Source organism: Myotis myotis, unplaced genomic scaffold (genome assembly GCF_014108235.1).
Source record: "Myotis myotis isolate mMyoMyo1 unplaced genomic scaffold, mMyoMyo1.p scaffold_m19_p_13, whole genome shotgun sequence".
In the NCBI taxonomy this organism is placed as follows: domain Eukaryota; kingdom Metazoa; phylum Chordata; class Mammalia; order Chiroptera; family Vespertilionidae; genus Myotis; species Myotis myotis.
The window spans coordinates 14,456,658-14,478,658 of record NW_023416317.1 but is presented as its reverse complement, the minus strand read 5'-3'; the positions used below and the strand labels follow the sequence as shown (position 1 = coordinate 14,478,658).

At 48.3% G+C, this 22,001-nt stretch overlaps 1 protein-coding gene across 3 annotated transcripts in view; it reads right to left on the bottom strand.

Moving 5' to 3' along the window:
* The window catches only part of ARHGEF3 (Rho guanine nucleotide exchange factor 3), a 260,452-nt gene extending 238,751 nt beyond the window's left edge, over positions 1–21,701 (bottom strand). For 2 of the 3 annotated variants that reach the window (XM_036331841.1, XM_036331846.1), the window contains exon 1: positions 12,767–12,837. In XM_036331841.1, the coding sequence (XP_036187734.1) occupies positions 12,767–12,822 (56 nt within the window). In that variant the 5' untranslated portion in view covers positions 12,823–12,837. Of the gene's footprint in view, positions 1–12,766; positions 12,838–14,588; positions 14,684–21,684 lie in introns of those variants that run through there. The other variant, XM_036331844.1, reaches the window with a different exon arrangement.
* Between the last annotated feature and the right edge of the window lie 300 nt (positions 21,702–22,001).

Here is a 22,001-nt window from a genome sequence, read left to right as displayed (position 1 = left end):
TGCAGGCTCATCCCCAGTAAGGGGTGTGCAGGAGGCAGCTGATCGATGCTTCTCTCTCATCGATGTTTCTAACTCTCTATCCCTCTCCCTTCTTCTCTGTAAAAAATCAATAAATATATATATTTTTTAAATAGCATGTTCCAGCCGAAACCGGTTTGGCTCAGTGGATAGAGCATCGGCTTGCGGACTAAAAGGTCCCAGGTTCGATTCCGGTCAAGGGCATGTACCTGGGTTGCGGGCACATCCTCAGTAGGAGATGTGCAGGAGGCAGCTGATAGATGTTTCTCTCTCATCGATGTTTCTAATTCTCTATCTCTCTCCCTTCCTCTCTGTAAAAAATCAATAAAAATATATTTTTTAAAAAATAGCATGTTCCAGACTGTGTGCTGAGCTTGTAATACATATCATCTCATTCAATCCTCACAACCACCCTGTGAGGTTGGTATTAATATTATCCTATTTACAGATAAAGACACTGAGGTTCAGGCAGGTTAAAATCCTTGCCCAAGGTCATAACACAGAGCAGGAATTTGAACCCAAGACTATCTGATTCCAGCATCTACATCCTTTCTACTGTCTACCATTTCTCACAGCATTTCTAGAGGGAAAAATCAAGAGTATGATGAAATGAGGAGTGATAATGACCAAGTGCAATGATTCAGCCCAAGGACCACTGAGTGGGACAGCGACGGCAGCAGCAGGTGGCTGGCTGGTAGCCACAGACCATCCACCTGCCTCCTGCTTGTATCAATCAGCCCATGACCTTCAGCAAATCCCTTCTCTTTCTGGGCCTTGGTTTTCTCATTTGTGAGAGAAGAGCAAGAGAATAGGGAGCCTGCTGGCACCCCGATTAGATGACGTGCACTGGGTGGGCACTCACTGGGTCTGGAGCAAAAACGGCTCCACGGCAGCTGACTCCCCTCGTGGATGGTGGCTCCCCCTCCCTTCCCAGCACAAGTCTTCAGGAGCAGCTTTCCCTGTCCCTGGCCTAGGTCTCCACACCCAGGAGAGCTCTCAGGTGCAGCCTGAGGCCCAGCAGGGGAGGAAGCCACAGTTCTTCCGGAAGGAGGTGGGGAGTGGAGGGAAAGGGGGGGGCTAAAGGAGAAGCTGTGGTGGAGTACCTGGATCTGAGGGCTCCGAGTTTTACCCTGAAGTTGGCGTACACACGCCATATATACTTACAACTTATTAAAGGTTAGAAAAAGAAAAATATTTGAAGAGATGATAAATCAGGCCAGGCAACATTTTGCCAAATTAAAATGTTGTTACTATAAATGCTCCACTTAAATATTTCCTATCCCATCAGACACACCTTTAAAAGTGTCTACCGCCGAGGCCGGTTTGGCTCAGTGGATGGAGCGTTGGCCTGCGGACTGAGGGGTCCTAGGTTCGATTCCGGTCAAGGGCATGTGCCTTGGTTGCGGGCACATCCCCGGTGGGGGGTGTGCAGGAGGCGGCTAATCAAAGTTTCTCTCTCATCGATGTTTCTGGCTCTCTGTCTCTCTCCCTTCCTCTCTGTAAAAATCAATAAAATATATTTTTTAAAAAAAAGTGTCTACCTTCTAAGTTCTTTTTCAAAAGGAGACAATACAAAACCACCAAGACGAATTATTATGTTGGCTATGGGGTCGGGGTGAGGGGGAGGCCAGAATCGTTCATGAACAACCAATGCATTCACTCTCCACTCCTGTTTCTATGTACAATTCAGTGGAGCAAATGAGGGCCTAGAACTTCAGGTAGGGCCTTCGAATCCTGGTTCTGCAACTGGCTTGCTGGGTCAGGATCACCGCCCCTGGTAGCCTTCCCTCCCACTTGTGAAAAAGGAGAGTTAAGACCACAGAACAAAGGACACCTCTGGCCAGGTGGCATGAACACTGGCTATCTCTCCACCCAGCATCTGGTTCCCTGTCAGTTGGTAATACCTCCTGGCCTTCCCATTGGGAGACCACCTCTCCTTCGCTCTCAGTCCAGAAGAGGCTGACCTATGACCCCACCCTCACGCCCCAGGAGAGAGCACGTGGCCCAAGCTGAATATGAGTGCATTTGGAACGAGTGTGAATGATAAACTCTCACTGCACAGCTGTGGGAGGGTGTCAGCCTAGAGCTCCTGGGAGGAATCACATGGAGAAAGGCTTCCTGGGAATAAAGCCAACACAGAAGAAAGCAGAGCCAAATAAGGAAAGAGCGAGCCCAAGGCCTGATACCACTGAGTCCCAGGTCCAGCCATGCCTGAAGCTGCCTATGGCTGGGACTTCCATTTATCTGAGCCATTGCATTCCCTATGCTGCTTAATCCAAACGCCAATTGTGTTTCTGTCACTTGCAAGAGCAACATATCCTGACTAATGGAGTCACAGGTCTCTGAGTTACAAGGGGCACTGGAGGCCACGCATACCATATCAAGCATTCGGTAATGGTGCGCTGACCTAATGAGTGAATGACTCGTTCCCCACTCTAGCTCAGACTTCTCACACTGAAGTAAAGCTATCCTGTCGGCACTGTGCGCCACAGAATAAACCAACAGCATCTTTATGGAGCATTAATTTAAATGACGGCAAGTAGCTTAAAATACTTTTTTACTAAAAAAAATTGTATCACAGCTAAATGTGATTCACTCCAAGAACGCAAGGATCAGTCAATATTGGGAAATCTATCACTATAATTCATCTCATTAACAGTCAAAAGAAAAAAATATATGGCTCCTTAGATGCCAATCTTGTTAAATTTCTACACTTATTCCTGACTTAAGATAAATATATCTTAACAAAATAGGAAGAGAGGGAAACTTCCTTCAGAGCTAGAGCTCCAACCGCAAGCTGCATCACATCTCAAGGAGACGTCAGGGCTCCCACACGGAAGTCAATGTACGTTAAAAATGACCCTCGATGCCCGGCCGGCGGGGTTCAGTAGTTGAGCTTCGATCTATGAACCAGAAGGTCACAGTTCGATTCCCAGTCAGGGTACATGCCCGGGTTGTGGGCTCCATTCCCAGTAGGGGGCATGCAGGAGGCAGCCGATCCATGATTCTCTCTCATCATAGATGTTTCTTTCTCTTTCTCCCTTCCTCTCTCTCTAAAAATCAATAAAAAGATTTTTTTAATTTATTTTTTAAATATATTTTATTGATTTTTTACAGAGAGGAAGGGAGAGAGATAGAGAGTTAGAAACATCGATGAGAGAGAAACATCGATCAGCTGCCTCCTGCACATCTACTGGGGATGTGCCCACAACCCAGGTACATGCCCTTGACCGGAATCGAACCTGGGACCTTTTAGTCCACAAGCCGACGCTCTATCCACTGAGCCAAACCGGTTTCGGCAATAAAAAGATATTTTTTAAATGACCCTCAATATCATAATTGTTTAACATTATTCAGGAAGCACCTGCCATCCAATTAGACAAATTTAAATTTTGTTTTCTACCAACTAAAGAAAGAGGAAGTGAAATTTTATTAACTTGCAGATGATGTGATTATATGTCTGGAAAAATTCCTCCCCATAAAAAATAAAATAAGATCTGAAAAACTATTAGAACCAGTAGGACAACTTCATAATAGTAACCAACATTAATAAAAACGGTTATACATCAATAGCTTCCTTATATACAAAATAAAAACACCATGAAATATGATGGTGATCCAGCAAACATAAATGATTACTCTAAAGCACACTCCCTCTTGCACTCAGTCACGGGCCCTCTTCTCTGTGTGAATTTTGGTGGAATGCTTGAAATGCCCAGCACACCTCTAAGCAAACCCGACCCACCAACCAGGTGCTTATCTTGCCTTGGCTCAACCATCTCTGCTGACTGGGGACCCATCTCCTGAAGCTCTTCACTCCCCTGTCACCTGGGCAAGCCCAGTAAGTCCCTCTCCAAGTTCGGTCTCCCTTCAAATATTTTTTCCTACTCTAGCCAGAGGTCTTTACTCCAAATGCAAATTTGATCATGTTGTTTCCCTACTTAAAATGCTTCAGTGGCCCCTGGGGCCTGGTGGGAGGAGGGGGAGTAGGGGGGGGGGGGGGGTATACATATGAGAACCAACCAATGAATGCGTAAGTGGAACAATCTATTTCTCTTTCTCTCTCTCTCTCTCTCTCTCTCTCTCTCTCTCTCTCTCTCTCAAATTAAATTAAAAAAAACAACAACTCACTCAGACAAATCCAGAACACGGATCTGACTCTGCAACGCCAACATCATGGAGGGCAGAAACCAGGGAAGGCCTGCTCGGGACTGAAGGAAACAGAGAGCTAAACAACCAAACGCAATGCTTCAGCCAAGAGTGGTCCCTGGATGGGTGGGTGGGGGTTAGGGGAGGAGGAGAAAGAGCTGTAAAAGTTCTGTCACAACTGAGGAAATTGGAATATGCACTGGATATTTGCAGATATTCTAAAATCATTGTTTATTTACAGAGGTGGATAAGAGTAGGTGGTTATGTAGGAGAATATCATTACTTTTAGGAGTTACAGGCCAAAATATTTAGGGTTAAAGCATCAGGATGTCTGCAACATGTGTCCAAATGGTTCAGAGAGGAAATGGTGTATATGTGTACACACACACACACACACACACACACACACACCACAGGAGGCAAACGTTCAGACAAAATCTAGGTGAAGGACATACTATTCTGTTAATCTTCTGTAGGCTTGCAAATTTTCCAAATATACACCTGGGTAGAAAAATACAAGGTAACCCCTAGTTCCTTTAATAACACATAATCAACAGGTAGAGAACACAAAGAAAGGCTGTTAAATGTTTAACAAGTGATTAGAGTTCTGATCATTTCAGAACTTAAAATAGACCTATCCCACAAGCACAACCATCTCTGCAATATGAATAGCTTTACGATACTTTTCACTTTCCACAAGAGAAAAAGTGTGCCCTCTGCACGCCAGGGAAGCATCCCCAGATCTCATTGAAGAGGTGAAACCTCCCTTTCATTTGCTTTGGGAAATAGGGACCAAGTTATTAAAACTTGCCCACACTCCGTCACTGTGACCTCACAGAGTATCCCGTCCACGTGATGATGCGTTAGCAGCTGACTTTCCCAGCAACCAGCACTGTTAGGCAGGGACAGCGTTAGGCTCCTGCTCACTCAGCCTCAGTGTAGGGCACACAGTAGTCACTCAACATGTGTTAAGTGAATGAGATATTACACAGCCCTTTAAATGCATATGAAGATAATGTAACAAGAAATGACTGATGAGTGAGACTGGAACAATTAGAATAACACTGAAAACGAAAAACTGGCAAAACACCACCACAGTAGCTACATGGGCGGGGGGGGGGGGGGGGGGGGGTGGACGACTGAGAAAATGAGTTGCTACAGAAAAATCCTAAGAGTATGATGGGTACACCAAAGAAATGAGGACTACAGTGACTTGGGGATACGGAGACAGTAAGTATGCAAGGGGGTAAGTCGGGAAATGGTGGAAACTTTTCTCATGAGTCTGAATTTACAAATCGAAAAAAAACCTTAGTCCTAACATGAGGACAGCCTGGCAAAACACAACTGGGCATCGCCGCCGCCTAATTGCCATCATTCGAGGTTCTAACTCCACCCCTGCCACTAACTCACTGTGTGACCTCCAGGCCCATCACCCCCCGGGGCAGTCCCCCCGCCACTGGCAAAACACGAGGGTGGGTCCAAGGGAGCAAGAAGATCACATCCTAAATAAGCCATAGAAATCCAATGTACAGTACACTGAATACAGACAATAATGTTGTGCTGTAAGTGTGTAATGTGCTAATTATTACAGCAGCAAGCATATTACAACATATAAATGTACCAAAGCAACATGCTGTACACCTTAAATTTACACAATATTACATGTCAAATTTATCCAATAAAAAAATCCCATTCAATGATTCTATTCAAAGGACGAAATATATCTCTATTTTCTTCTTTCAGTTGCTTGTGATTGCTTAGGTTTCTACAAGTAATTTGTTATTCCTTTCTGAAATACAGAAAAGGTTTACATTTTCTTAAATAAGTTGTTTTTATTTTAAAAAAAAAAAAAAGGTTTTAAACAGATCATCCTGTTTATCACACCTGCTCTTGGCCATGGGTGCCGAGTAGAATAGTTGGGAGACAGTGTTAGTCATGAAACTTCAAAGCTATGAGAAATCGTCACCACTTTACATTTACGTAATGCTTGGCAGTTGGCCAAGGAATTTCCCCTTGTCCAGTCCCACCCACTCTCTTCAGCGATCAGGACACTGCCCTCGGAGGAGGGGCTCACGCGGTGCTGTGCTGAGGCCAGTCACCCTGGGAGAGGCGAGGGGGCACACCACAGTGGCTTTGCTTAGTAGCTTGAAGCTAGCCATGGCGGGAGTATTTACACCACAGAAACAGGCAAACACTAGGAGTATTTACACCACAGAAACAGGCAAACACGACTAATGCAAGCTTCTGTCCCCCACACTAGCCAGTTTATCCTCACCCTTCCCTTAAGCCTACCCCCAAACCAAGACTTGACTTCAGGCCTCTACGCTTCCCATGCAGGGCTCCTTTCATGTTTATTCTGCTTCTTGTTTCGTCCAGGGCAGGGATACTGTTAGATTAACATCAGGCCCCCCCTGCCTGTCCTAGTCACAAATCTACCCCTGAGCCCAGCACAGTGCCTGACACACAACAGGCCCTCCATCAGCACCCGTCCCTAAAGAAGACACTGGCTCCTGCTCAGACTGTACCCACACATACAACAGTGCACATAGGTGGGACCAAGACCACATGCAGCTCAAGTCCCATTAGTGACCCCTGGGAGAACTAAACCGAGTTCCCACCCTCTTCTCCCACCAAAAAACAAAGTATCAAGATTCTCCCAGCCTTGGCTGCATGGATGGAGCTTCGGCCTGCAGACCGGAGGTCCCAGGTTCAATTCTGATCAAGGGCACGTGCCCCGGTTCCCCAGTAGGAGGCGTGCAGGAGGAAGCTAATCAATGATTCTCTCTCATCAATGATGTTTCTATCCCTCTCCCTCTCTGAAATCAATAAAATATTTTTTAAAAAAAAGACTCTCCCCAGCCACACGCTAGCAGAACACCCCAGACAAAACCAGCACTTCCTCCATGCATCCTGCCAACTGTGCACATCTGTGGGCCCAGTGAGTGCCTCAACCATCGGGGTTCAATGCCCTCACTCCATCCTTGTGCAGCTCTCCAAGCCTGATTCCTGGACCTCATGTTGAAAGGTCAATTTACCACCAGGCGAAGTGCTATGCTCTTGGCTTGGCATGAATTTTCCATCAGATTCCCAGGAGGGAGACTGACATGCGCACACGCTCTCCACCCAGCAGAGCTCAGCATCGGACAGACGCTGCCTTTCACCCACCACCATCCGTCCACAGTGCAGGGCTGGGGGAGCTCCACTCCCAGTGAGTGGGGCCAGAGACCAAACCCTCAGACACTCTCCCCACCTGCTGTGTCCCATGAGCTGGGTTTCCTGGTGCCACCTCAGAGCGCTGTGCCCTTTTGAGTCTCTCCAGTTTGTGTGTTTTTAAACATTCCCCAGGTACACGCTGTGTGCCAGACCCTGCGAGGCCCTTGTTAAGCCCTGCTTGCCTCCCATTGCATAAATGCATCGACCCTTCTGGACTGTAGGCATGGTCCAGGCCTGACGTCCACGTCTGACTGTATCCCCAGGGTGCCTGAACGAGTGCTGAGCACGTGGTAGGTACTCAAATAATTGCTGAATGATTTTTTTCAAAGTGAGCACCACGCCTCAGGGGTTGTCATAGGAAAGTAAAGGGCATGCGTTCTGACAGCTCCTCTGGGCTCTGTGGTTGGTGGGAGAATGATATACAGGCTGATAACAGACGAATGCCATGTGCTGTCGGCCAGGTGCCCAGTGACCACTAGCTAAGCATTTCTGACCACACTGAACCTTCACATCAACTTTCACAACCTACTAGTAAGTACCACTGTTCTCCACCTTGGCAGGCTGAGACTCAGAAACTCCGACAATCGAGCCAGGGTCTCACCACCTCCCCTTTGCCCTCCTGCAGTTCCCTGTCACTAGGGCCACCCTGTGAGAAGGAGACTGCCTGGAATTGGAAACATGCTGATGGGCTCCCAGGGAGACTAGAATGCCCACCCCCGGCACCTCATTGGCTTATCTTGGCCGAAGCCCAGCCTCACCCCTGGGGCAGCCACTGCAGCTGCCCCCCATTCTGCAGAGGGACTCTGCTCCCATCTACAGGGAGAAGGGAAGATGAGAGTCCCTATCAGATGAGAAGCGGGGCGGGCGGGGGGGGGGGGGGTGTCCGACACACAGTAGGTGCTCACTCATGTTTCTGAACGGACAAGTGGAGGGAGCAGATAAGGACAAGGAGTGGGCCCTGCATCCCAGAGGTGAAATGATGTGACAAAGCCTGCCAGTAAGAAGGACCTCAGGCTGCCTGGGGCCAACCCCACTTTCCCAAAGGAGAGGGGCTCCCCAAAGCCCTGCCCACAGACCTCGCGTCCCCCTGCAGGAACAGTTGTACTCCTGTGATCTATGGACATTTTTTATTTCAATCAAGTGATTTTATTGTGAGGAGATGTATTCCCACAGCATTTATTGACTCAGCAACCATTACTTGCCACTTCTACTTCTAAATGCTGACTCAGAAGGACACAGGATTTCTAGAAAATTAAGCCCCAGGGGAGTGCAGTTTTCTGCTGCCATCAGTGACTGTGGGCAGGTCACTTCACTTCTCTGTGCCTCGGTTTCCTCAGCTGGGCAGCAATGGAGTTCAGCAAGCAAATCTCTGATGTTCAAAGAGAATTTTAAGGGAAGAAGTATTTGCCCTTTTTGTAAACCCTTCCTATGAACGGACTTGGAGATGATGAGGACTCAGCCCCCACTGGAGGAACGGAAAGGTTTAAGTTTGTTCATTCGTTCGTTCATTCATGCATTCATTCATTCATGCATACATTCAATAGGTCAGTCAGTCAGCCAGCATCCCATCATTGCTCAGCAGCCTTACACACTTGAGGGAAATGCTCAAAGAAGGCAGGGCCTTCACTCTCAGATTGCACAAATGCGTGTCTCTTTTATGAAAGTAAAAATCTTCTCTGGCTTGCTCGTTTCTTCCCGTGTGTTTGAGCACCTCCTTTGTGTGGGCTCTGTAGACTTTACTCCCTATAAGGCGGGGCCTTGCCTGGGGCAGACACCCCATCTCTGGCCCAAGCAGGGCCCAGCACACAGTAGGCTCTCAGCCTGTGCGCGGCCTTGGTGGACTGAACCGACTGAAAAACAGTGCTTTCTAGATGGCAATGTGAAGGCCTGCATCCAAAACTGAGGCTTGTCCCGCAGCCCTGTGCCATGTTCATGCTCCAGGGGTAGGCTGCTCGGTACACCTCAGACCGGTTTGTTCCCTGCCTGTCCTTAGTGCTAATCAGCTCCCATCTCGGCCTTCAGCCAGAACTGTTTTGGTCACTGGTTTTATTAGCTCTTTGTTCACTGCCCAAAGGGCTGTGTGCGCCTGCTCCACCTCCTCCACCCTCCAGGAGACAGCTGCTGACCTTGAGAAGCTGGAGAGCCAACAGAGGGAGCATGCAACCTCTCCTGACCCCAAGCTGTAGCCTTCACTCTCCGCTCACCAGCCCCGTGACCTGGGACAAAGCCCTTCACCTGTCCAAGGTGGCTTCTTGGAGAGTCCATCAGCTTTCCCCACAGTCTGCTGTAGAGCACTGGTTTCCTCCAAACATCAGTAGGGACTGCAGGGAAAGAATGGGGCCTGTGGCCAAACTGTTTGGGCACTGCTGGCTTAAGCTCAGTCAAGTGTGGCCTTTCTCACAGGATCCAACAGAGCCTCTAAAAGGTCAGTGTGCATGAGGGGTCTCTCAAGAGAAGGGAGGTATCAGCCCCGACACCTGCTGCTGCACAGACCTCACTGGGGACGTGCAGACAGGGAGATCTGGAAGCAGGGGGTGGTGACAGTCTCAGACACTCGGTACCTGTGATATTGGGCAGGTACTTAAAACTGTTTTCTCATCTGCAAAATGGAGGCAAACCATGTGTGTTCTGCTCGGTTGCCGTGATGTTTGGACAATGTATATAACAAGCCCCTTGGAGGTGCCTGCCCAGAGCTAGCAGATATTATTACAATGTGCTGTGTAGAGGATTAGCCACACTCACTGAAGGTCGTTTTCAGTGGCTCATGGCAGATCCTACAAGACGTTGCCCTAACTGATGCCTTTGGCCAGTACAAGGACGGATGAAGACTTGGTTAGGTATAAAAAACAAAACAAAAAAAACACACACACACAACAATGCAGAACATAGGGCTCATGGCAGATCCTACAAGACGTTGCCCTAACTGATGCCTTTGGCCAGTACAAGGACGGATGAAGACTTGGTTAGGTATAAAAAACAAAACAAAAAAACCAAAAAAACACACACACACACAACAATGCAGAACATAGGGCTCATGGCAGATCCTACAAGACGTTGCCCTAACTGATGCCTTTGGCCAGTACAAGGACGGATGAAGACTTGGTTAGGTATAAAAAACAAAACAAAAAACACACACACACACAACAATGCAGAACATAGGGCTCATGGCAGATCCTACAAGACGGTGCCCTAACTGATGCCTTTGGCCAGTACAAGGACGGATGAAGACTTGGTTAGGTATAAAAAACAAAACAAAAACACACACACACAACAATGCAGAACATAGGGCTCATGGCAGATCCTACAAGACGGTGCCCTAACTGATGCCTTTGGCCAGTACAAGGACGGATGAAGACTTGGTTAGGTATAAAAAACAAAACAAAACACACACACACACACAATGCAGAACATAGGGCTCATGGCAGATCCTACAAGACGGTGCCCTAACTGATGCCTTTGGCCAGTACAAGGACGGATGAAGACTTGGTTAGGTATAAAAAACAAAACAAAACACACACACACACACACACACAACAATGCAGAACATAGGGCTCATGGTACTGAGCCTGGGCTCTTCATTCTTTGCTACAAGACTACCGCCCAGCCCTTCGCCTTTCAAAATCTCAGTTTCTCATCTGTAAAATATTACTTTCCTCACAGGGTCTTCATGTGTCTCAAATAAGATCATGTGCACTCATTACATCACTTCAACAATAATTTAATAATAAGGTTATACCAATGAATGTAATGAGGAGCCTATTCCATTCCCATATTTACTCAACAAATGTTTAGTGACTTCTATATCCCTGGCACTGCCCTGGAGAACCAATGAGAAGACACACAGATCCTATCCGCCCTCAGGAGGCTTACAGTTGTTTTAAATAATATGCTTAAAACTTTAGGATTGAAAGGAAAATCATCCATCAACCAACTCCTTTCTTTTAATCCAATGAGGGATCTGAGAAAGTAAAGGGCCCCCCCCCCCCCCCGCAAGGTCACACAGCCAGGTTTTGGCTACAATAATATTTTAAAGCTCCTAATGAAAACACGCGCACACACACACACACACACACACACACACACACACACAAAAGGTAAACCATTAAAAAAAAATCCAGCAACTGTGTCTTTGGCTATTTTGCCTTTCTGTCTGAGGCACATTACTGAAGCAGAGTGAATGAAACCGGCAAGACTTGGTGCCCTGGAATTCAGCCCAGTGGGGGAGGTAGCCACTAAGAAGGTACATACGTAGAGGATGAGAAACTGAGTCACCTCATTACCGTTCCAACACACAAGTCTGGCCCTATCAACCTCCTGATAGAAAAACCTTCCTAGGTTCTTCTTTCTATGCAGCAATAAAAATAAACAAAAATGACAACAGCTGCCTTTATTAGGTGCTCACTACATGCCAGGTGCTTTCCCATGATTAACTCAGGACTTGCCCCAGCAACCCCCTGCAGGAGATACTATTATTGTCCCTATTAACCAATGAAGAATTGAAGTTTTTCATTTAACCATTGCTCACAGTATATGCAACCGCCTCCTCAACCCCCAAGACTCTGAATTCCCTAAGAATTCACATCTTACCCACCTTTTTGTCTCTGGTGCTCGGTATTAAATACATGCCCACTGAATGAATAATCAACTGATTGATCAAATGGGCTATTTTTTTTCCAAGGCACCATCTTGCTAATAAGCTCTAGTCTGGGAACAAGAGCTGATTGGTCTCCTGATAATCACATGAGAGGTAGCTGTGATGTTGTCCAAAGAGCCAGGGCCAGACCCCAGAGACCTGAGACCAAGGCTTATCTCCGTGTGGACTCGAGCCATCATTTCATCACTCTAGGCCTGACTTCTTAAAGCTGTAATGATGGAGATGCAAGAAATGATACACTGAGCCTAGAACTCTCCTAGCTTGAGAGTCTCTGAAACATAATGAGAGGGGGTGCTCAGGAAGACATCTGAAATTGCACTCTGCCTCCCGTTAGAACTAGATCTAAAGTAAAACGCTTTAGAGTAGGATGCTGAGCAGGTCTATTGGGGGTAAGTAAAGAACTTCCTCTCCCTCCACAGGCCAGTGGGTGTATTTATCCTAATAATGTAGAGTTTCTCCCCATAACAAAGATGCTCAACCTGAGCATCTTTTCCAGAGAAGTATTTTGGATGAATGTGAGTGAGGCTGCCACCACCAACTGTCCACCAGAACAGAGGGCTGGTGGTATGCAAGAGCCCACATGCACATGCTGGATGGGGACAAAACCCTAAACCATCCTCCCAACTCCCACATGCTCCTCTCAAAGACCCCGATGAGGAATAGTAACTGAGTGCGACCAAGGCAACTGCAAACATGGCTGATGGCTCCACAGCTACGTCCACAAGAACTCACCCCTCGGCAGGTGTGAGTCTGTCAGTCACTGAAAGTGAGACAGTTTTTGTTGTCATTCTTGTTGTTGTTGAGGTTTTATTTATTGGTTTGTCTGTTTATTTGTAATCCTCACCCGAGGTTATTTTTCCATTGGTCCTTTAGAAAGGGAGGGAGAGAGAGGGAAAGACAGAGAGAAACATTGATGTGAGAGAAACATATCGACTGGTTGCCTCCGGTACACTCCCCAACTAGGGCCCGGGCTAGGAAGAAGCCTGCAACTGAGGTATGTGCCCTTGACTGGAATCAAACCCGTGACCCTTTGGTCCGCAGGCCAACACGCTATCCACTGAGCCAAACTGGCTAGGGCAGAGGTTGGTTTTAAATGAATCTCTGTCCTAAAGTTACTGTTGGCCATGATGGGGTTAACAATCAACTTCCTACTTACAGGACCATTGTGAGAATTAAATGAGTTAAGTAAGCTAAGCGACCCACACAGAGCCCGACACCTGGCAAATACTCATATTGCTGCCCTTGATGATGAGAACGGTGCTGGTGGTGTGCTGGTGCTGGTGCTGGTGGTGGTGGTAGTGATGGTGGTGATGATGGTGATGGAGGTGCTGGTGGTGGTAAAAGTGATGGCGGTAGAGGTGGATAAAACAACCTGAAGTAGAGAAATCCTACCAAAGACTCTTCAAAACCCCCTCGGTAATCCTGTGACAACCTCTCCTGGAGGAGCATACTTGAATACTTTTCAGGAAAAAAAAATGAAGTGGCACCTACTCCTGGGAAGGACCAAGGCTGACAGATGCCCTGGGCATCAGGATAGGTCACTGGGTCCCTGTGAGGACAGAGGCTCACCAGGGCCCCTGGGAGATGAAAACAGGTAACAGAGAGACCTGAAAAGATGAACTTCCCCAGAGTAAAGAGAAGGAGGAGGAAATTATCATGGCAGAGAGATGCCACTGTTCAGCAACAAACAGGCTAAAATGAAAAGGCATGAGGAGTAGAGCTGTGACAGGAGGTGGGCAAACAGGAAATCTGGGACTCTGTAGACAAGTGATGCTCTTCAGAGAACGATTTGGCAAGATTTATTGAGATCTTAAATGCAAACACAGGATGATCCAACAACTCCACTCCACGGTAACCACCTAAGAAAACAATCTGTCCCTGTGCTCAGGAGGCCTGTACCAGAAAAAATGTAACAAATGTGTTATAAAGGCAAAAAGCAGAACTGACCCACCCACACCAACAGGAAAACAGCTCAATGAGCAGAGGGATTCTCATACTATAGATACACGGGCATGTGCCTTGACCAGGAATTGAACTGATGACCTCCTGGTGCATGGGGTGACGCTCAACCAACTGAGCCACACTGGCCGGGCTGTCCACAGTTTTTGGAATAAAATATTTAATTCTATACCACATCAGTTCTATTTATAGAAACTCTTCCCTCTAAGTCCTAGAGAAATTCCCTTATACTTAACAAAGGTATCTTCTCTTCTGGTGTCAGAAATTAGAGATATCAGCCCTGGCCAGGTAGCTCAGTTAGTTAGAGCATCGTCCTGATATGCCAAGGTTATGGGGTTGACCTCCAGCAGAGCACATACAAGAAGCAATCAATGAATGCATAAATAAGTGAACACATCAATGTTTCTTTCTCTCTCAAATTAATAAAATAAAAAGAAAGAAATTAGTGGTATTAATAGGGGACACGTGAAATTTGGCTACCTCCAAATTTTGTGATGCCCTCCACTGTCTTATACAGGTATAGATAAAGTTCTGTACTGCATTTAGCCATTGCATGTAAAAAATTTTTCATTTCAATTTTTAAAGATATTTTTACCTTTCCTTGTTTTCTTCCATTCCTCTGAAGACACACTGATTCATCACTGTAGAACTCTCCCCATACACAGTGTGGCAGGCTAAGGGGTTTTCTTCCTGAAAAAGGCAAAACAACCAATATTTATAATCTGGTTGCATTTATATTATAAACATACGATGAACTGCATTAAATACATAAAGGGGAATATGTGAAAGGCTGCCCACTGGCCATCAAAATCCATTCTCCCCTTCTTCCATAATTATTCAAGTTTTAACAGCGTCTACATGTCCCAGGCATCATTGCAGCTAGGTGCATCCAGGTATCTAAATTCCCAAGGAAATGTGAAAGGAAGTGATATGTGCCACTTCTCTTTCTAGGTCTTAAGACATAGGCATATTAGAAAACTGTGGTACATATACACAATGGAATACTATGCTGCAGTAAAAAAAAAGGAACTCTTGCCTTTTGCAACAGCATGGATGGAACTGGAGAGCATTATGCTAAGTGAAATAAGCCAGTCAGAGAAAGATAAATACCACATGATCTCACTCATTTGTGGATTATAGAGAACAACATAGACTGATGAAAAGGGACAGACTCAAAGACTGAGAAACAGCAATCAGGCTATCAATCCCCAGAAGGAAAGTAGGGGAGGGCGGGGGTAAGGGGAAGAGATCAACCGAAGGACTTGTATACATGTATATAAGCCATACCAATGGACATGGACAACAGGGGGATGGGAGCATGAGTGTGTGTGGGGGGGGAGGTTGGGGGTTAATGGGGGGGATGAGGACACATTTGTAATACCTTAACTAAAAAAAAAAGAACTGAACAGTATCTAATACAGATATTTGAATAAATGAAATTATCATAACAACAACAACAAAAAAAAGACATAGGCATGCGTGGCCACACTGGCTGGAACTCAGCTCTGACCATGCAGATAATGACAATACTCTTGGAAATAACAGAGCAAAAAAATAGAAGGCACCTGGGTCTGTGACTGACTGGAGCATGGCCATCTTCTCACCTTTATTCTTTGAGTCACTGTTCCATTGGGCCCTGTTTTTATGGCTACTTAACTCTCATCCCAGTTGGGTCTATGATTAAGTAATTCCACCGGGACTCTTCTGAGGTGCATTTGGTTATTTGGAGCTTGAGATATGCTCTGTCTATGGAGACAGGTGAGGCCAAACTATTTTTTGTTACCATTTTTGTAAGACCACATGCAATTTCAAGTAGGCATGCAATCAATGTTTGATGGATGAGGAGGCATTGACAAGCTTGTATTATCTTCTAGTGTGAAGACTCAGAAAAGCATGAGTGGTGAGCCTGGCTCCACAAGGGGACCACTTGGCATGGTAAAATGTCATCCAAATGTACCCAATACCCAAGGATTCCAGTCTACGTGCTTAGGAATGACAGAGAAAGCCATGGGGCAGAGACTGACAGAGCTAGAGAGGGACATGCCGATGGTGGAGGATTCCGCCCACTCTTCCACTCCCTGAGCATCTGCCCCCAGGTGAGTCTGAGGTAGGACGCTGAGGTTGCCTGGGCAGTCTCAGGCACTGCATTCCTCACCACCCGGGAGGTGGTTTTAGCATTAAAAGATAGATTCTCTTTCGACAACATGGTTTCAAACACAAACCAGCTACTTCATTTGGTGTCAACCAAACAGTCGTCAGTTGCAGTGCTGAAAGGACTGGTTTTGCAGATCATATTGAGGGATGGAATGGTCTCCAACCTGGTGCCTCTTAGGCAAAAGGCAGTTCAGGGTAATTTTGACACCCACGATCTTCCATGCTAGTGCCGTATTTATGGCCCAGCTCCACTGCATCAGCTGTTTTGACTGCTGAGTGTCACAGGCCTGCTTGGCCAAATCTCCACATGCTCCACCATGCAGTGGGCCTACTCCTGAATGAAACCATCATTTGAATGAACTCTCAGATCCAGGTGAGCGGGACCAGACACATGGGACCCTGCACTACAAGGCGCTGGACAGTCAGTGTGGGGAATCCCCAGCCACAGCTTCCAGCGCTGCTCCTCTAACTTGCAAAGAGCATGCCTTGAGATATTTTTAGCATCTAGGTCCAGGTCTTGGGCTACTGCTCTGGCTTCCATCAAAACTTAACTTCATCAGCCAAGGTCTGTGCATTACGGAGGGCTCAGAATACGGCAAAAGGGAAGGTTTGGATCCCGGAAAGAAGAGAGATGGAAGGGTAGTGGGACTTGAGCGCAGTCCCAGAGGCGCCACTGCATCCCTGCCACAAAGGGAGAGGGGGGAAAGCAAACACCCACACCAGTCATTTGGCAACTGTGAACACCTCAGCCACCTCACCTCAGCCTGGAAGCCACATTAGCTCAGCACACGATGCTCCTCTGCAGCCCAGGAAATGCCCCAAAGGGATCTGACAGCTACATCCCCAAATGGTGCCCACAACAGGACTCTCCTCACAGCCATACGTCCAGTCCTGAGCAACAGGCAGAAGTCAGAGCCCACCCTCCACTGGCTCACCAAGGGGGTGATATTCTCAGACTCTTCTCAAGGCAGCCACTCAGCCCCCTGGACATCTGAATCCAGAAATGCCAACTTCTGTGAAAGGAATGTCTGTGCTCAATAGGGTTGTCGGTAGCAACCACAGCCACGCTGGCTCAGCACCTATTTGTGGGCAGTAAACCAAGGCTCTCACACAGACACTCCACCCGTCCACCTAGCCCCCAGGGGAGGCAGGATCACACCCATTTGATAAATGGCAAAACCAGAGCCCAAGAGGCAGCATGTAAGGGCAGTTTTCCAACTCTGAGGAGCTGGCTGAGCAGCTCAGGCTTATTTCCACTTCGCAATACCCACCACTCACCTTGGTTCATTGGAAAGTTACAAGCGAAGTGCTGTTCTAACCCTTCAGCTGGAAAGTTCTGCATTAATCTTAGGTTCATCATTATTTCCCATCTCAGGCACTCCCATGGAGAGGAGCTGTAAGGCTCCCCAGCAGGAACTCTGGCACGGCCCCTTCCTCATTCCTCTAATCGCTGGCTAGATCAGCACTGGCTGAGCATCAATCTCCTGCACAGTGACCCTTGGACACGAAGTCCCACTAATTCTGCACTGAAAAATAGCTCTTCTCAGGAGGCACCAAGTGTTGGTGAGGACGTGGAGCAACAAGAACTCCCACACCTGCGGCTGGTGGGAACATAAATTGGTCCAACCAGCCTGGAAGACTGTGGCAGTAACTGCTCAACTTGCATGTGCTGCTACACACACCGGTGCATCAAGGGGCATTTTCTAGAATGTTGTCAGTAGTCCTATACAGAACAGCCCTGCTTTAGCTTCCTACGGCCTCCAAAACAAATTACCACACACTTAGTGGCCCCAAACAGTGCACATTTATCATCTGATAGGTCTAGAGTTCAGAAATGAGACCTTCTCAGCCTCAGATCTCAAAAGAGGACACACCCTCTCGGGAGGCTTGCCAAAGCACCACATGCTCCCTGCTCTGCATCCGCTGGGCATTCGGCGGGCATCATAAACGGGTGTCATAAACATTTATCAGTAAACAACAGTCAGGGTTTGTCCTCCAGGTTTTTATCAGAAGAGGGAGAGAGCTGGATACAATTTTTTTTTTTTTTGTCTGCCAATCTCAGGGCCAAAGTCAGAGTTAAAGGCTGAGGGACAACTGAGGCTATGACCTCAAAGTCCCAAGCCATCTGCCCCAGATGACCTCACCTCCCCAACAGCCGAGAAACGTGACCCAGAGGCCTTGACTGAAAACAAGGCCACTGCGCCTAAGGGCTCCTGAGGCCACTAAACTGAACCAGCGATAACAACGCACGCGGGGCAGCGGCCCACAATGCTGGCAGTGGGGTCAAGCCTGGGCACTCCTTCCCTTGAGACCTGGCCCAAGGTCAGTTACCAAACAGTGCCCGGGCCAGTGTGGCCACAGCAGAACACCTGTCCCGTCCACTGGCCCCCAGCACCCCATCCTCCCGCAGATCTGCTGCAGCACCCCATGGACACAGAGGAAAGGCCTGTGCCCAGGGGTGTGAAGACCACTGAGGAGACGTTCTGTGTTAAGTGGCTGCCTCTGAGGAGGGACCTGGGACTGGTTGGAGGTTAAGATGGATTTCAGTTATGCCTGTACTGCTAGCAGCTTTACAACAAGAAAAAAGGTGTTTATGTACCGTAGGGTTGCTAAAAATGTTGCAAAGTTAAAAAAACAAAAAACAAAAAACAACCACATTGATTGTAACAGTACAATGTGATTAAGCAGCAACTGGGATGCACAGTTTCAGGGGGGCGGCACCTCCACCAGCCTGCGGACATCACGGACAGGATCTCACCTGGGGGGGGCGGGGGCGGGGGCGCCCCTGGGTTAAATGAGATCCTCTACATTGAGTGTTTAGCCAAGAAGACGTACTCAGTTAGTGGTTGGCGTTATCTACTTTATTTGTATTTCTACCCCAACCTTCTTGGAGGCCAGACACTGGGAAAGTTTTGGGGGACTGTTGGGGTAAGACTCTGGAAATGAGGTCCACCCTCTGATAGACATCCTGTACACCCAACCGCTCACATTCCCGCAGACTCTCCCAGAGCCCCCAGGCCCTCCCCCATACTCCCGTGCACACCTTCCTCACCCACATTCCACCTGTGTGCCCAACTTCCCCAGGGTTTGTGGCTCCCTGGCTGTGAGCACACTGACAAGTACAATACTTCTTGAACAAATGAACACATTCGACTAACTGCATTCTGCACCCTAATCAGAGAGGACACAAGCCTGCTCAGAATCAGGACGCCACGGAGGCCGCCGCCACCCAGCTGAAGAAATAAACAGCCCCCATGCAGAGCTGGCCACCAAGATTCACGGAAAAATGAGGCTCCACACCACAAAACCCCACAGTATCCACCCGAGCCCTATGCCACTCACTCTATCCAAGGAAGGAGTACGATGGGGACTTAAGGTGCTATATTTCTAAACACAATGTCAAGATGCCCCCTGATGAAATAGATGCAACAGGCGAAGGCCATTATCATACTTGCTCCAACGAGGACTCTGAACACTCTTGCCAGGCGCCTTCAGGCTCAGCACCTGACCCTCCGCAGTTAACTACAAGGACAGGCTGGGCTGAGCGTGCCTCAGGGCGGGTAACAGTCCAGGTCTCACTGCACGTGTGAAGGCTGGTGGAGTGGGCATGGGCTCCATCACAGGCTCCTTCGGGGAGGGGTGGAGAGGAGGCTGGGCCAGTCCTCAGTGCCTTGTCACGAGTCTTCACTGTTCCCAGGGAAGGTCAGATCCCAGATTCTAGAACGAGGGTCCACTGGGGACACCACAGGGGTCAAGTCCTGTCCAGCTCCAGGCTGCCTGCCCTTAGGCGAAAGGGTATTCTGTTTTCAACAGAAGCATCACCTCTCCCATATGATTCAGATACGGGGGCTTGGGGTACGTTCTCATATTACGAAATAGTTCCCATGCAACAACTAAGCTTGACAAATCTTACTTTATACAAAACTACTACCACCTGCCTGCCTCTCTCCAGGGCTCTCCCAATAACGTCTTCAGTGGACACTCGGGACCCTTTTATTGATGGACAGAGACCATGCTTATCCATTCGGGGAGGACCCAAAGGCAGGAGGAGGGGGACTCATGGCCAGGGGAGTATGGGGCCTCCCGGTGCACTGGCTGCGATAAGATGGACAATGTCCAAGCAGAGTCGGTCTGAGGGTCGCATGTAGGCTACCCAGGGATCTGGGAGCCATGGCGTCACTTTCACCACCGTCAGCACTGTCCCCTTCCTCACTACAGGCTGCGGTGAAGGCACCTTCCCACACGCTGGCACCTGCATGGAGCTCCGAACGCCTGGACCCATTTGCTGCTTTCAGCAATCTTGTGAGGCAGGGACTCTTACCTCCTTCTCACAGATGAGGAAACCGCGGCACAGAGGAGTTCGAGTGACCTGCCCGGGCTCACAGAGCTAGTGAGTAGAACCAGGGCATAAGCACAAAAGACAATGACGCTTGTCCCTCCTCCCCCAAAACAGAAGTCCACAATGGAGAAAAGAGTCGTGCTAAATGACCCTAGAAGGAGCCTCAATGTTCCCAGCTGGGGATAAAACGGGATGTTTTGGACGGGGAACGTTTTCCCGACCTGACCTTCGCCAGCCCGGTTCACGCTGCCTCCACAGACTGATCCACTCCACACCCTCGAACTCAGCTCCGGCTGGCGGTCTGGGCCGCCTCCTCCATCACCGCGCACTGCCTGCCAGGACAGGGGTTTCAGTAGAGCACTCTACATGCCCAGCAGGTGCTCCACAGCGCCTGCAAAAACGTGCACCCTCTTCTACCCCGGCTATAAACGATGCTTCTGACACTGTATGTAGCTAGCCACAGGACACAACTTCAAGTTCTCTGAAATCTCTGGGGTTTTAGCTACAGGGAGGAGATGACCAAGACATATCAACAACCTCCTCTAACCGTCACTAAGTGACACACGAGCCCGGTGGGAGGCACACTGCTGTCCAGATGTTACAGAGAAGGAAGCAGGCTCCAGCATACACAGCCGGGCCACGCTCCAGCAGCCGGGAGTGGACGACGGGGATTAAACAGCTGAGTGTGTCTGACCCCAGGTCCAGGCCTGCAGACGTCCACTCTCCCCTGGGCCCTGGTACCTGAGTAAGTATGCAGCCCGACTCCCCATACAGTAAGCCTCTCTGGCTAAAGCTTGGCTCCAGCTCTGTGCTCTGACACCAAGTGTCCCCTGAGAAAGACCCTGAAAAGGGGGGACCAACTGCAGCTTTCTGGAGGGCAAATTCTAAAGCCAGTGAGAAAACCCTGCAGAATCCAAAATCCCCCTAGGAAAACCCTCAGGAAGAGGCAGCCTGGAGAGGGGCTCTCTCCCCCAGGAGCCCAGCAAGGCCAGTGCTGGAGGAGGGGGCTGTGTGTTCACCTGCCTCCAGGTAAAGTCAGCGGTCAGGACAGAGGGGACGTACAGACCTGTAACCCCCAGGCTCACACACGGGACTGCCCACACTAGCTGGGGCGCGTGGGGTGTGGGGCCAGGTCGGAGGACCCGCAGATCCACCCCCCCCCAAACTCCCACTCTCTCCAGAACATACACTCACTTACATGGAACAGCGGATTAAACCGTCGTTTCTTCTTTCTAAGAGCTTCTAGTTTAGTTTACATAACCTAAACACAAGAGAGATGTGATTCCGTGATGCCATAATGCCACAGTAACATGATTTTCCCTAGCTCCTAAAACATCTACGTTATAAGTTATAAAAACATTTACAATATAGACAGCGATTGAGGCCTCGGGCTCTGAAGGAAGACGGCTTGGTCTCTAATTTGAGGCGTCAGGAGCTGGGATGCTGAGCAAACAGGAGGATGAAAAGCAGGGGAAGCACTTCCCGAGAATATGAAATACCCAGGGAGGAACCATT